The sequence below is a fragment of the Vicugna pacos genome, chromosome 11 (assembly GCF_048564905.1).
Source record: "Vicugna pacos chromosome 11, VicPac4, whole genome shotgun sequence".
In the NCBI taxonomy this organism is placed as follows: Eukaryota; Metazoa; Chordata; class Mammalia; order Artiodactyla; family Camelidae; genus Vicugna; species Vicugna pacos.
The window spans coordinates 77,491,255-77,508,462 of NC_132997.1; the positions used below are offsets into that span (position 1 = coordinate 77,491,255).

Consider the following 17,208-nt stretch of genomic DNA (forward strand, 5'->3'; position numbering starts at 1 on the left):
CTCAAGCTAACGGTAAGGTATAGCAGGGGGACATAGTCATTGGAAACAGTTCACTTCACTCGCCTGAAACTAAGAATCAACTCTTCACTATATGGATCACTGGTATGTAATAATCGACTATTATTGGTCTGTCTGTTGGTCTCTTTTTAAATCAGTTTGGAACCTCCTGGAGTTATTTTCTTGCTCTGCTGACATCAATCCCATGTGGCAGAGGAGTTGTGTATAACCGCTTTGGTTTAATCAATAGAATAATTGATAAACCAGATAAGATTTAAACTGATTATAGCCCCAACAGAATTCCCCAGAGGCCTTGGACTCTCTTAATTTTGACATGTGTGTTGTGTACCCTGAGGATGAAGTGCAGTTTGAATTATCTGTTTTTATTTGCTTAATGACGGGGAGGGTGTTAAAGTCAAATGTTTAATTAACCCAGCAATGGGCTGCGTTGTCACTTACACACAGCTGATTGAGATATCTCATGGAGAATACTGAATAGGAATGATAATGTGGCACTGGGACGGAAGATTGCTTTTTCAGTCTATTTGCTGGGTCACTGCTTTGAATGTCTTATTGGATGAAAGGCATTCAGCCTGGAGAAAAAATTCAGCATTTAAGTACATTTTGTTCTCCTCTCCCCCTCTAATCTCCTCCCCCAAGAAGTTAACTAAAACAGATATGTTCTAGGTTTAATAAGCCATTCATGTACCAGTAAGAGACCAGGGTAGTAAGTAGCCTTAAGCTACATAATTTCCTGTGGAAACAGAAAAATCCTAGTAGCCCTCAAGGTATTCTAAATGTGAGCTCTTTTGTCCCTCGTCCCTTGCCATTATTGTGGAGTTGTCTTTGGTTACTTGTCTCTTGGTTCTTTATGTAGTGTTTGCTTGATGTGCAGCTACCTCTAGGGCCACAGGCAGACCTTTTTCTCTGAAAGGAGCATAGTCTCCAGTCCTTTTTTGCCATTTCATGCACCAGGCTTCTATTTGGTTGTATTTCTGACCAAGTATTGTAGTGAGATTGTTGAACTATTTAGAGAGATGAAAATGTGAAGGATATAGATTCTTGTTCCTTTTGCTACTGCTATTATAAAACAATTGATTTCATATATATTTTACTTTGTTGAAAAGCAGTTTGCTTATTGTGTGGACTAAAAAACTAGGCCAGGAAATATTCTAATAGCCCACACCATCAAAAGTACAGTCCAGGCAATTGGAGTTTTAATGACTTGCTGCCCACAAAAAATTCCTGACTGGCTTTATAATCAATGTAAAATTCTTTGGAGGCATATTGAGCAAAACTTAAAAAAAAATTTTTATCATGACTTTCCTTCTTTGTAGTTCTTACGTTTCTTCCTTCTATCCCCCAAAGATCTGAACCAGGAATTTACTAATTTTTTTTCTTTGTTTTAGTCATTTGTAACATTCCAGAGAGCACAATAGGGAGAAGGATACAAGATTGATATTTTAGTGTGTCCTCTTGAAAGCACAGTCTGGGGCATGACTACTTGGAAATGGGGGGGGGGTGGAATTACAAAGCAACAGAAGCAAGCAGCTAGTTTTCAGGCGCAGGTTGGACTTTTGCGGGTCAAGGCAGACCAGACGAGTAGCTTATCTTGAGGGATGCAAGTAATAGACCAAATATAGAGCAGCTATTTCAGGAATCATGTAGGTCATTTAATTATCCATTATGATTGAGTGGCTAATGCTCTTTTGGCAATTACATGACCTCTGTTATTCTTGAAACCTTTCCAGGCCCTCATGGGTCGAATGACCCACCAGTCCGTGCTTGCAGACTTCATTCCATTCAGAAGGAAAGGAGATGTTGGGAACTACTGGCATTTAGAAATGGCTATGCTTTCTTTACCGACCACTACTTAGAATGTCCTTTGTACAGCAGTCAGTGATAGGCAGCTGGTTTTGAAGTCCACTGTTCCTTCACTGTCTGCAAGAGCACAGGGTATTGTGGCAAAAGAAACTTTAATACCAAAGTTGGCTATTATGGTATTCACAGGTTCTGTACTGTAAGGATAAACACTATGATGTTAAAACTAATGTTTGATATCTGAAAAACCTATCATTCATTACCAAACTCTGAAATTAGTGAAGCAGTATTTTCATTCCATAACTCAACAGAGCAACAAAAGCATTCAGTTAGTTTTCAAGTGCAGGTTGAACTTTTGTCCATTGACAATATTAATAACAGTTTTTGAGAGATAATTGATTAAATTATCCCAATTTTAATTGGTTGATCGTTATTTATTTATTATTTACTTTTTAACAATAACCAAAAAAATTTTTTTTTAAATTGGGATGTTGATCCAAGGCAGAATAATTCTGGAACATTTAGATTAATGTTTCTGACTTTTTCTTTAATCAACAAAAGATCATTACTATTTCTAAAGAAAATTCTTTAGTCACACTATATGATAGTGAAACTTTTGCTTTTTATAATTGTAGTGACTTATCAAGTAATTCTGAGAAAAGAAAACAATGTAGATTTCTTGTGATTATTTAGATTAAGAACAGTTATAGTGTGGAAAGTAGTGACATCATAATCAAACTATTTCTAGGATTTGTCAGAAATGCACAAACAAAATTCTGCATACTAAGCAGAATAGAAGTTAACCATTCTCTAGTGTTCCATAATTTAAAAACCATAGGCTTAAGAGAAATAATTTTGTTAGAATAACGCACAAGCATATCCTTTAAGTAGAAACCATTTGCATTGTTACAGGAAAAATCATCTTCTATTGGAGAAAAAGAAAAATCTTTTAAAATTTGTACTTACACATCAAAGAACATTGTTAAAAACAAATACAACAATAAATCTACAAGATTGTTTGTCCCTAGGGTAGTAAAATTAGCCATCTTCCCAAATAAATTATCAAAATGCCATGGTAGAACTCCAGGTTTAATTTGTTTTGGTTTTATTTTCATTTTGTTGTTTGGTAATATTAATAGATGAAAAATTGAAGACATAAATTGGTGTTTATAACCTCTGACCCTTCAGAAATAGAAGCCTTCTCACTTAAATTTTAAATCCTTTAGGCCAGTACTACCTTGGTGTCTGGCTACTTAGAGACCTATGAGAATGTAGTCAATGTGAACTATATTAGCTGTTTTCTGTTTAAAAACTTATTTTCCCTCATTTTTTTTAAAATTTTAATTTCTGTAGTGGAGATGAGTAGAAAATGAGAAAGGAGAATTTACAGTAAAAGCAAAAGTTAGAGCTTTAACTCAAGTATCCTGCATAAGGAGTATAGTTAATCTCCTTGGCATTTTAAGAAAAAAGCAGGGGCTATAAAGCAAAGTATGATATTTGACTTCTTATTGGTAAGTTGCTATTCTTTAAGGCATATCCTTCAAGACCTGTGCTGGACCATGTTGTTCACCCTTGGGAACCAAAAATCTATATAAGTCAATGAGTGGGGATGGTATTTGTAATTTTAAAGTCCTGAAAATTCATTAGGACTTTATATAATTAGTGGGAAAGTCCAAAGGATAGTAAGCCCACAGAATAATAACTTCTTAATAATAATAAGGGAAAAAGAGAATGATTAAATAAGGGACAGTTCACAATAGAAATATATACCTAAACACAAATCCTAACCTAGCCCAATCTGGTTTACAGAAATTTACTTATTTACTTGGAATGGTTTTATTTTCATTCCAAAATGGATAGACATTTGGGGATATTACAATTTATCAACTTTAAAGTTGATATATATTTCACAGAGTTGTCGAATTGTAATAAAATGGGAACACCAAAGCAGGGAAGATATCCAAGGTGATGAAAGTCATTTAGCAGAAAAAAAATCAGGAACAGAGATGACAGAACGGATTTTGGCATACATCCGGAGGGTTCTGTACTTCTCAACCCCATTCTGAGAAGTCAAAAAGATCTACAGAATGCAGATGTCTTTGAGTTACAAAAATAACCAGATGTCCTTATTAGTAGAAGCAAATGTTTGCCTCTTAATTCACACAAAGCTATATGCAGAGGATCTCTGGCTGAAATATTGTGTAAGTATGGCAGCAAAGAAAATTGTGGCATGAAAGGATCTGTCCTAAACACATAATCATAAAGGTAGTATCTTGAAAAGGAAAATAAAAATTCTTCTAGATTCATGTAGACTTAAAGGTAAGAGGTAAATTAAACTATTTATACTTTTGTTCACCATAGTAGGTGAGATTAGTTTTAAAATTATGTATGTCCTTTTATCCCAAATCCCCCGGTAAATTTTTATTCATTTTACTGTGGCTTTTAGCTACTTTGTACATTTTTATTGTATTTTTTAAAATTTTTCATTGTAGTTTGAACAGTGAAAACATATACATGAAACCCTTTTCTTCCTGAATGAATGATAGTCATCTGGGTTCTGTTAAGAAAAAAAAAAAACCTGCAGTAGTATACAAATGCCCCCTTTGTAAGTCTATTGAGATTTTTTAAATATTTGGCTATATTGTTATAAATAGATATAGTGTGGTTACTGCATTGAGATATTAAGCAGAATAAAATATTTTAAAAATCATACTTGGAAGGGCAAGGTATGAATTTTTTTGTTTGTGTTTTTAAATCACCTTTAGAGTCAAAATCTGATGTGGAGCATATTAACATGATTATAAATTCTTTTATATAGTACTCATAGTCATTGCTAAGTTGATGTTCAAACCTTTGATTAAGAAGTCCCAAAGCTGGATGTGTTCAGACAGCTGTGTAATATCTCTCCTGTTCACAAAACAAAGAACTGTTTTAGCTTTTTTTTCTCTTCCCCTTATTTATAGATAGAAATCTATCCTATACTAGCTATACTTTTAATGTTGAAATATTAAAATGCTATATTATGGTATATTCTGTAATCGAAAGTTAACAAAAGCAATGCTACTCCTTCATGTCCTTGCCTTGTCACTCTCTAATACAGCTCGTCTCTTCCATCCTTCTTATCAGAGTATCTCAGTGCTTAGTTGAGCTTGTTTATCTTAAAAGAGCAGGAGGCAGGTTTTTAGGGAGTAAGCTACATGTTTCAGTGTAACAGGCACCAATGCAGTTTGACTTAAAAAACATTTGATCTCTAACATTAACAGTCGATGTCACCGTAATAAGGACTACAGCTGGGCTGTTGTTCAGTTTTATATTATTTTAGCTTTGAAGTAACTGTTAGAACTGCTCCAAAATCTCCGTGTTTAAAATTGTATATTGGCTGTCCCTCCAGGACTTGTAAGTAAACAAGGTGATATGTGGCCAGAAGGAACATATTTTGTTAGCTTTGTTTTAAATAAGAGCCTTTACTATCTAAAGATGGTTTTTGTTTGATCCCTGATAGTGTGCTACATGGCTTTGCTTGTGTAAATTTGCAGATCTTAAAACAGATTTCTGTTTGTTACTAATGTGTGTGTTCAGTAACTATTAATTATGAACTTTAATATTTTTCTTAGATAATAAAGCATTTAGTTTTCTCATGAAGCTTAACTTCAAATATCCTGCACAGTTTCCTCAAGTACCATGGTTTGTATAGCAGTTGTTGAAAATGGGCAAGCAAGAATTCAAGGGGTATGTTTGTTAGACTTAAATATTAGTTTTATTTTAAAATATTCAGTTATTGGTAATTTCTATGTCAGAAGTAGTTTGACAGTTGGAATCAGGTAGTAGCATCTGAAGAACAGAAAATAAAATTTGTAAAATCGGGTTGTTTTCTTCCTTTCAAAGAGTACCTCTTATTGTAATATTGGTAGAATGGCAGTTTATTGTAGTAGTGGTAGAATGGCAGCAGTTTTACTCCTTCTTTTCCTACTTCCTCTATTTGTTTTCAAGAGCCTAGTTTGTTTTCCTGTTCTCATTCCTCTCTGATATGATACAACACTGCTAGGCCACCCAGCACTTTCTTTGAATTTAACCTAAAATCCATACATCAGCCAGCACAAGCATAATTGGTTGAAAGGCAGACATCTATCTGGGGAGTTCTTCTAAATACTGAATGTGTCATGGGCTTTGACATGACATATATGTAATATCTGAATACAGAAAGCACTTTTTGCGTTAGCTGTAGGTGTTAAAGTGGTAGTGTGTTTTAAGAATGTGTGCTGTGCAAATTCTGGCTTGTGAGGTAATGACAAGTGTTTGCCTGCATAGACAATATATTTTTCCCCCCGAGGTCCCCACACACCTAGTTTCCCTCAAGCTCATCATCTCTGTCAGGTTAATCAATAGGCACCGTATGGCAGAGGGTCAGTAATCAGTGTCATCGTGCCTTTAAATCGTGTTGAAAATTTGCTTAAAGCCTGGGCCAATTAACATCGAGATGATGAATGGATGGGAAGATGGGAAGAGCCTGACGCTCAGGGGCTTTGTGAGGAGGAGATGCTCAGCTGTTGAGCAGCAGACACCAGCGAATAAAATCAGCCATTCATGTGAGCTCAGTCCACCCACTCTTAATGATAATGTCAATCTAGCAAAATATACACACATTGGAGTTGTCATGAGTTCATAAATCAAAGGAGTTTGTCAAAGGCATTCAGATTAACGAGGCAGCAGCAATAACAAGTCAAATTTGCATAGAGAATTGCTCGAATCTCAGTAAATTATGATCCTGTTTTTCATTTGATTATTTGCTAATGTCTCAAGAGGGAGAATGATTATATTAGCATGCAAAATCTACTCCAGAAGTAGAAATCTGAGGTATAGAAGACCAGCACACTATGACAATTAATCAGTTTCTGCATACTAGCATAAATGCACAAGGCCCAGAAATGAACTTCTTTTTTATTATTATTTCTCCTTGCTACTGATCCAAATGGTTCAGCTTGACAGAGACTTTATATTGCTTTAACAGTGTTCTGAATTGTGCCTGCAGGCAAGACATAGTTATGCAGCTATAACCAACCTATCCATCTGCCAACCAGATTGGAATTCTCCTATCCAAGGCTTCCATTAACCCCTACTGACAGCTCCAAACAGGATTAAGAATTTGCAAGCATAAAAATTACTTGTTCTTTGCAAATATACACAATCCCTTTGCATTTTGAGAAAGGCTGCATCTGTAAGTGTTTCATAATTAGTGTCGGACAGTGTAGCAGAGGGAACATCCTACTTGGTGTTTTTTGGGGGGGGGGACTTCTGTCATAGGGAGTAAGGCAGTACTAATGGAAGTCCTGTATGTTTGTTTTTCCCAGAGAGTGCTTTCCATTTTATCTGGTTTCTAGCACTTGCTTGGATTGGTGTATTACTAGAAAATATCACTTCTTGAAAGCTTTAACTGGTAGATCTTATTGAAGTTTAGCAGTATAGGGAGGCTTTGATGTGGTTGTGGTTTAATAGAATATGTCAAATGATAAACATGCTGGAGAAGCAATGTGCATGAAAACATGCCAGAGAATATTGTCTTATGAGGACACTTGAGGTCCTCCCTGAAACTGGTCCTTGAATAGGATTCTTCAATCAGCTTCTGAACTTAAATGACCTAAGTTTTCTCCACTGTGTCCTAGAAAGATGAATTAAAATTTGTTTAAACACACACACATATACACTCACTCACATAGTGTTTTATTTGTCACCTATCATTGAGGAGTTTGAATGATTTTTATCCATGTAGCTAAATCACCTTTTAACCTGTAGAAGAGTAATTTTTCCTATTTTTTAAAATTGAAAATTGTGTATATTTGGAGGCTATAATTAGCTCTAAGTGATATAATAAGTTAATGAGAAAAATATGAATCCAGTTACTAATGTACCAGTCAAGCCCACCATACGATGTTTGCTACTAGCTATAGGAATAGGTCTCAAGATTTTTCCCTTTACATGGCTTGTCATTTTACATGATGATGAACAAATGACTTAAAATCAAGAGTTTTAATTCACCGCAGTTTACCTGCTTTGCTAAAATAATATAATTTTCCTGATTACAATGTCTTTTGAATTCTCCCACTGAAGAATGTGGCATAGGTGGAAAATGTGACTTCTAGTTTTGTAGCTGGTTATTTTATTTGTAACAGATCTCTATTCAAATAGACTCAGGCTCTGTTGCACCATCCAACCTTGAGCAAGATGCTTACTCAAAGATTATTATAAGTCATTATGAGTGGCTTGACTTTTCATCACTGTGTAAATTAGTTTACTTTTTCATTTGATTATATAATCAACTCTTAATTATCCATGTCATCAGGAGTTGTGTGTTCGAATAGATAACTGAAAACAGTAAATAAGCTACTTATGAGATCGTGGAGAATATTGCCCAATCCATAAACCTGCTGTGTGCTACCACAAAAACGTCTCTACTTCTTGTTTTGGATACCACAAACAAAAACTGAAAAGTTAGGAATGCTTTCCTTATCCATAGAACTTTTCCTTCTTAATAAAGGGTTGACAAATTTTATCTGTAAAGGACCAGAGAGTAAACATTTGAGGCTTTGTGGGCCATAGGAACTCTGACTACTCATCTCTGCCATTGTGGTGTGAAAGCAGCCACAGACAAAAGGTAATGAATGAGGGTGGTTAAGTTTCAATAGAACTGTATTTGCAGAATCTATAGAGCAGGAGCTTGCAAACTCCTCCTGTAAATTATCATGCTGGCATTAATGTAGTGGTATGGTAGGACTGTAGTTGGGCTATCACTTTGAAGTTCTCTGCTATGAAAACCATTTTAAAGCTAGCTAGCTAGTGTGAGGTAGGGTTTCAAATATTTATTAAGCCCTTATTATCTCTGTATTAGCTAATGTGTTGGGAGGTAGAGGGAGCCCCAAAGTCTGCCCAGTAAGCTTTCAATCTTATTGGATAGTTGAGAGTAACATGCAAACATTTATCTATTTAAGTGCCAAATTGTGTGGACCAAAGAAAAATGTTAAGGAATTTCTAGTAGAAGAAGATGGAGTAGTTGTATGGTTTCTTAGAGAAGATGATACTTGAAACTTCTTTTAAGAGTGGGTAGGACTTGAATAGATTAAATAATTTTCTTGTGTTTATAATTGTTGAGGGAGCTAGACTAGATCCCTTCTAGCCTGAAAATTTCAAGATCAAATCACAAATTTATGAAACTGTGGAGGGACTTGCATAACCAAGGCAGAGAATGTTTGTTGAGGGAAATAACTTGATATAATATAGTGGAAAATTCTGGAAAGTCTTGAAAACCAGGCCTAGAACTTCATATTTGATTTCATAAAAACTAAAGCCACTTAAAGTTTTTGAGAAAAAAGACCACCAGGATAGTAGTGGTATTTAGAAAGATTAACCTAGCAATAGTATTCGATCTAACAGACATTTTAAAGCATATTATACTCGCAAGCTTTGTGCTGAGCCACTGGAAAATGAAGATGAAAAAAAACTGGCCCTGCCGTGAAGAAGCTTACAGTGCAAGGTGATGGTGGGAAGCTTATTCATACAGAGATGTAATATAGAGAGCTATAAGTAAATTCTAAAATAGAAATAAAGTGCTAATTCAGAGTAATTAATTCCAGCTGGGGGTAGGTAGACTAGGAGTAGGGGGAGGAAGGGATAATACCTTCTTAGAGAAGGTATCATTTTAGTTAACTCTTGAATCAGGATTCTAGTACATGAAGAGATTGGGGAAGAAGGCTATTGCACATTGAAGGAATAGACTTAGCAAAAGCACAGGGATGAGAGTGCTTTTCTTATTTTGGAGAATGATAAGTAATGTGTAAATGGTGGAAGAGACTTTTTTTTTTTTTAAAGCAGGGGAGTGATCTCTTTTTAGAACAATAATTCTGACATTAGTGTATAAAATGGAGCAGATGTCGATTTAGGCAAGGATGCCAGACGGCTATCTCAATAGTAATCACACTGGTAAGAGGTGGTCTAGACTACAGTAAAATGCAAAACTAGAGTTAAATCTATTAAAATAGATGATTCAAAGGAAAAACTGATGACCTGAAATTGGCGAGATACATTCAAAGGAAAAAAGGGAGAAGGGATGTGTAAAAATTGACTCTGAAGATTTAAGTCTGGGATAGAAAGAAAAGTTGGAAGGGAAAGAGCTAGACTAGAATGGCTGAGAATAGTTAAGTGTGCTTTAAATTTGGATATGATGATTTTGAGACAGTTTATTTATGTTTATCATCTGAATAATTTTTTTTAAAAAAATGTGATTCTTTTTCTTTTTTATTCATTTCCCAGGTTGCTTCTGGAAATATTTTATCCAAGATACATCCCTGAGATCTAATGCATGAGGTTTAGCAGTATTTCACTTTACAGACTTTTCCCTACCCAGACTTCTGTTACCATGTCTTCAGGTGTTACAACTCTAATGCTTCCAGTTTGAAGTTAATTTCGAAGTTATCAGTGAGGCTTTTATTCTGCCTATTTTAATTCTGAGCTAGTAAGTGCTGGGTTAAGAGATAAATATTCAAGTTAATATAAAAGAAAGTTATACAGTATCTTTTTCAGAAATATTTTAACATAACACTAATATTCATTTAATACTGTTATTCCAAGACTATAAATGCATCCTGCAAATGATTTACTATAATGAAACGTTCCATCTTAGTGTTGTGAATGAGTTGTTCAGAGCAGTCAGGTTTTTCTAAATGACTCAGGGTTAAGTGGTAGAATATAACTTTTGTTTATATTTGATGGAATTTTTCCCCTCAATTTATTTTTCACTTATCTGACTTCTGTTTTTCCATTTCTTAACATATTTTCTTTTAGGTTTCATCTATTTTGTTAATTTTTATTTTGACGTAATTTCAGACTTACAGAAAAGTTGAAAGAATAGTACAAAGAATCCTCTTATACTCTTAACATGAATTCTCCATATGTTAACATGTTTGCTTTATCTCTTGCTTATACATTTATATATTTACTAACATCCATTTACTTTTTATTTTTTTCTGAGCTGTTTGGAGTTAGTTACAGAATAATGTCCTTCTATTCCTAAATGTTTTGTTCTGTGTTTCCTAAGTACAAGTTGTCAAAGTCAGGAAATTGAATGTATAAATAAACTTTGGTATATACATACGGTGATACTACCTGACAATGAAAAGAAAAGAATTTCTGATATATGCAACAACACGAATGATTCTCAAATGTATTACGTTAGGTGAAAAAAGACAGACTTAAAAAATTACATACTATATGATTCACTTTATGACATTTTAGAAAAGACAATTACCGAGACAAAAAATAAATCAAGAATCACTGGGGAAAGCAGTTGACTATAAAGGCTAATTTAGGGTGTGATGGAACTGCATTACATCATGATTTTGGTGGTGGTTACATAGTTGTATGCTTTTGTCAGAATTAAACTATACACCAAAAAAGAATGAATTTTTTCCATGTGTAAATTTTAAAAGTGGGGAAACAACTAGGAAATTAACATCGGTACAATGTTATTAGTTCATCTGTAGACCTTATTCAAAATTTTCTAGTTTTTCCAATAATGTCCTTTATACAAATATTATATCATAATACCCACTGAATTGTTGTTACCCATCAAAAATAGATAAAGTAGAGAGTCAGGAGGAAAAAAATTATGGATATGGGCTAGATAGTTATTACTCATCCTGTTTCTCTTAGATTCAGATCACTATTTTTCCCTATTCAGTATAGGAGAGTTTACCATCATTTTTCTTTTCAGTACTCCCATCCCATAACCTCAGATAACAAGTTGCATTGTTATGTCTCTTTAGTTTTCTTTAACCTGAAACAGTTCCTTAGTCTTTGTATTTCATGATCTTGACATTTTTTTGTTAAGTACAGGCTAGTAATTTTGTAAGATGTCCCTTATTTTGGGTTAGTCTGTTGTTTTCTCACAATCACATTGAGGTTGTGTGTTTTTGGCAAGGTTACCTTGAAAGTAATAATGTGTTCTCAGTACATCATATCAAAAGGTGCATAATGTTAAGGTGGTGTCTATCGGATCTCTCCACTGTGAAGCTACTGTTTTTTTCTTTTGTAATTATTACACGTCTTTTGGAGAAATATTTTTGAAATTATGTAACCATCCTGTTATTTGTCATCTGCTAATTTGTGAGATGAGTTTTACTTGCATCAATTAGTTACCCTTAAATAGAATTTATTGGATGTAATCTAGCTTGATGACCCAGGACAATTGTGAACATTGCTTATTGGGATGTATCATAGATACAGACACAAGGAATAACTGCTACTGGCTGATGTTGGAGGGCATGCAGGCTTTGAGAACCACTGAGGTGACTACGTAGGTATATATGCTATATCATCTTTCTCCTCCACTCTCAAGACCGTAGAGCTATTCCATTGTCTCTTATTCACTGGCTTTCTGGCTCTCCTCTTCACTGTTAGGAGGGACCTTACTCCTTGCTCCTTATATCATGACTGTTTAATGTCCCTACTTATATTTTTATGCAACAACAAGAGTTGAATTTTTTGGAATTGCTTTGGTTTCTCATGGTGGATGGTCCAGAGTAAAAAATGTTGCGTTAATCTTTCTAAAAAAAGAACTAGTTCTAACAATGTTTTTCTTGCTTAAGAGTTACTTTTTTGTTTTAAAACAACACAATATATACTGTATCTATCCTTTGTCCTGATGGGGTGGAGAAGGGAAAGGAGCTTCTTTATAGCTAGCTCTATGTTCTGCTTTCAGGTAGTAATTGTCCTTTAGCTCCTTTCATCTTTTAATACCTTAGACATTCTTGTAATATCCACTCAGTAGTTTACCGTCTAAATCAGATAAAATAGAGGGCAGGAGGAAGAAAATTGTGGATATGGTCTAGATAGCTACTACTTATCCTGTTAGGTTCAGATCACTATTTTTTACTGTGTTATTTAGTATAGAGAATTTTGTTTCATCCCAAGCACCTATAGAGTAAAAATGTGATTTATAATGTCTTCAATGTAATAAGCTTCCACCAAAAAGTAATTACACTTCCAAGTTTATTATGATTTTTTAACAAAAGTTAATTAATTTTGAAATATAGGACCTTACATTGAATTAAACAGGTTTAGATGATCTGTAATGGTATTTCATTTAAAGAAAGGTGTAGAACTCCATGGTCTGGGAAATAGTTACGTGCAAATTATAAGTTTAAAATTGAGTACTGGCTTAAGTAAGTTTTTATTATATAAGACATTTAATTTTGGCATTTAAAACATTGATCTGTACTTTTTTTTAAAAGAAAAGTTAAGTATAAATTGATTTTATAGGTTCAATGTTGACTTTTCCCTTCCTTTGATTCTCTTATAATGGTATATTTATCACTAGTTACCTTATTTGGAATGCTTTGTAGTCATTAACTCAACTATGTCTGTCCCTCATTTTTGGTAGATAGTTTGCATTCCTTTTTTTCCAAAATGGGGAGAAAAAGCAGAACTCTGAAGCTATTGAACCTCTCTCTCTTACTTAATATAGCATTTTTTTCTTCTTATCTTGATTTTAAGGTCCTTTAAGTTTAAAGTGATTGTCATAAATGTAAAATATCAATTTAAACCTTCTAAGAGTTTCTGCTCAAAAGGAACACCTTAAGATACTGGCCTGTCAAGGTGACACAAGGCACACAGGTGTCAGCCACAGAGGGTCTTTTGACACTATGTACATGCTATTTATCCTTTAATATCTCTTAAGATATAGTATTTGATGTAAAGCAAAACATGTGTAACTAATACTTAAGTTTAAAACACAGTTATGATCTATTAATGGTTTCATACTTGTATGAAAATTTTCAGATAAACTCATGTTGGGTATAATTTCTGGATCTAAAAATAAAGTAACTCCTCAGTTATAATGTGATGAATATATGTAATGTAATGATTAAATCAACTGCAAATTCTAAAATAGTAACATTACAAATGTAGTTGTGGAAACTAGAGCCCAAATAATATGTATTTGGATTTTCTGTATTTTGCCTTCAGATATTGATTTACATGGGATTACCAGATTTTTTCAATTATTTTTAATGTGATAAAATACACATAACATAAAATTTATCATCTTAACTATTTTAAAGTATACAGTTCGGTGTTATTAAATACATTCATAATATTGTGCAACTATCACCTTCATCCATCTCCATAACTCTTTTCATCTTGTAAAACTGAAACTCTTACCCATAAAGCAATAACTTCCTATTTCTCCTTTCTCCCAGCCTCTGGCAACTACCATTCTACTTTCTATCTCTCTGTTTTGACTACTCTAAGTGTCTTATATAAATAGTGGAATCATACAGTATTTCTTTTTGTGACTGGCTTATTTCACCTAGCATAATGTCCTCAAGGTTCATCCATGTAGTAGTGTGTGTCAGAATTTCCTTTTTCAGGCCAGATATTACTCCGTTGTATGTATATACCACATTTTGCTTATCCATTCATCCATCACCATATACTTGGACTGTTTCCATATTTTAGCTATTATGGATAATGCTGCTATGAACACGATGTATAAATATCTCTTTGAGATTCTACTTTCAGTTCTTTTGGGTATATACCCAGAAGTGGAATTTTTGGATCATTTAATTCTATTTTTAATTTTCTGAGGAACCACCATCCTGTTTCACATAGCAGATGTACCATTTTATATTCCTACCAATAGTGCACAAGAATTCAATTTCTCAGCATCCTCATCAATACCTGTTATCTTGTTTTCTTTGTTTTTGATAGTAGCCTTCCTAATGAATGTGTGGTAGTATCTCCTTGTAGTTTTGCTATTCATTTCTGAAATGATTAGTGATATTGAACATCCTTTTATGTGCTTATTGGCCATTTGTATATCTTGGACAAATGTCTATTCAAGTCCTTTGCCCACTTTTGAATTGAGTTTTTTGTTATTGAGTTTTTACAACATCTCTCTTTATTCTGGATGTTAATCCTTTATCAGATATATGATTTGCAAATGTTTTTTTCCCATTTTATGGGTTGCCTTTTTACTTTGTTGATATTTAGAACTCAACTCCCTTTCAGTTGCGTTGTTATTTCCCTCTCTTTAAGTATTTAAAAATCCCATTGATATTTTAGGGTCTTCTAGCTGCTGTTCGACATGATAGTGGCAAGAATGGACTCTATTGAGACCAAAAACACTGATTAAACTTTATTGCTTTGAGCTAAGTAAGTACTATGCTATTTTTAATAAAGAAAAGAAAAATCTGAGAAGAGAATGAGGAGAAATAACTTTTTATTTTTGAAGGCTCTAGACTTTGAGAACTTGGACCAACCAAACATTTACTATGGTTTCAAAACTAATTATTTTAGTAAAACTAAAAGAGAAGGCAATAATCATGGTTTAAGTCATTATCAGTGCAGTATAGACTGGAGCTTTCTTGTATCCAATGCCAGCCTGCATTTTGAAAGAACAATAAACTAGACTTATAATGAATATGATCTGCTGGGCAGTGCTTAAATATAGATGAAATACTTCTTCACCTAGATCCCTACATACATTTATTTATATACATGGGCATATGTTTTCCTTTATGTAAGTGTATGTCTGTATGTATATAAATCTTCAAATAAATAAATGCATAAATATACATGGTATTCTAGCTTACAGAATTAGAAGTGTAATTCAGTTTACTCCCACAGAATAAAATTGAAGATAATGAGAATTGAATTAAAGCTTACTTTCTTTCACAGAATTCCTCAGAGAGAGAAGACTGTAATAATGGCGAACCCCCTAGGAAGATAATACCAGAGAAGAATTCACTTAGACAGGTATGAAATTCAGTCTTACTTAAAATAAAAACCTACCAACAACAAAAGACAGGAACCCTCAATTTGCCATTCGTTAAGCACTGGAGTTCAAATTAAGAGTACCCTAAGTTGGTCTGGCTATAACCATCAATTTCAATCAGTTAACATTGTTTTCCCAATCATTTAAAAATTATCCTAGGTGTACAAGTACAGACAGTCAATTGCTTATGTGTAGTGTAAACAAAACCAAAGAATAAGGTTCTTGTCAGGAAAAATAACTTGAAATGCTTCTTAGGTGCAGACAGTAGAATAGTTGACTTTAAACCTTGCTTTTCTGTTAAGATTCTTCATACATTAAAAAAAATAATAATAATCAAAAGGGATCTACCTGTAGGGAAGTTAGCCCTTTTTAGTCTGAGCAATGTATTTGTTTGTTTTTTCTAGAAGTAAGGCCATTATTGATGACAACTTTAAAATAACTTTTACTCACCATGGTACCCCCACTTCCCAAAAGTAACACATTTTTCTTTGAAAGTTCAAATCTATGTTGCTCTATTTTTAAAAATAAAACGTTCAAAAAATTTGGTCAAAAAATTGGCTCTTCTCACTGCCTGTAGCAACCTCTAAATAGTCTTCCATCTCCCACTGGCAACAAAAACAAGTTCTCACAGGGTTGCCAGAGAATAGGTATTTATTTTAAATATAAAATTAGATAAGATGAGCACCAGCAGTAGTAAAAACAATTTTGATTTACTTGCATTTATGGCATTATTTTAGGAAAAAGGAGATTGAATGTTTGTTGACTGCCCACTATGAACCTGATATTTATTTCACTTAACCCTCACAAAAACCCTATAAAGTTGCTAGATATGCTTTCCAGTTTATGGATGAAGAAAATGGAGGCTGAAAGAGGTTCGATGACTTGTTTATTTAGCTAGTCAATAATTTGAAACGCAGATCTCAGAGTTGCCAAAGCATTTCTACTTCTGCTTTCTGACTCTACTTTGTAGACAGTGTTAATGTAGGGGGAAAGTACATGAAATTGTGACACAGTCATTTTTTATTTACTATATGTTAAAAATTTTTTGGATGGGCATTTTTCCTTTTTTTTACAAAAATAATTGTTTAGTAAGTAGAATTGAATCAGTTACTTTAACTAGGAAGCTTTGTTAAATAGCCAAATATGATCAGGGATTGATCTTATGCAGTTACAGCTTTATTTGGTGATAAACACCTGATCTATAAATCTAAATATATAGGACAATATTGAATAAGATAAATTTGGAGATGGAAACACTCTGCCCACTATACAGAAACAACTGTCAGAAAACAATGACATGACAAAAAGTTTTGGCAACTTTATTTAAGCTAACAAACGAATTTTCACTCTACAAAGTTATAAATTAATTTTAATAGGCTGATCCAGATGGTCCATTTGGAAAATGGATAGGCTGATCTGTTGAAAATTAAACTAAATTTATCTCTCTCATACTTCAAACTGAAGCAAGAGAGAGAATCGTGCCTATTAAGTCCAGCACATACAGATGGACCAGCAGGTCACACATGGGACTAATCTGATTCATTTTAAAAATAAATGCATACATTATT

General features: G+C 33.7%; 1 protein-coding gene across 11 annotated transcripts in view; it reads left to right on the plus strand.

The window, feature by feature from the left end:
- Positions 1 to 17,208, plus strand: part of BTRC (beta-transducin repeat containing E3 ubiquitin protein ligase) — a 150,420-nt gene that overhangs the window by 62,775 nt on the left and 70,437 nt on the right. For 9 of the 11 annotated variants that reach the window (XM_006210499.4, XM_031682715.2, XM_072971786.1 and 6 more), the window contains one exon: positions 15,544 to 15,621. The exons of the other annotated variants lie outside the window; for them this stretch is intronic. In XM_006210499.4, the coding sequence (XP_006210561.1) occupies positions 15,544 to 15,621 (78 nt within the window). The remainder of the gene's footprint in view (positions 1 to 15,543; positions 15,622 to 17,208) is intronic. 11 annotated transcript variants of the gene reach the window in all.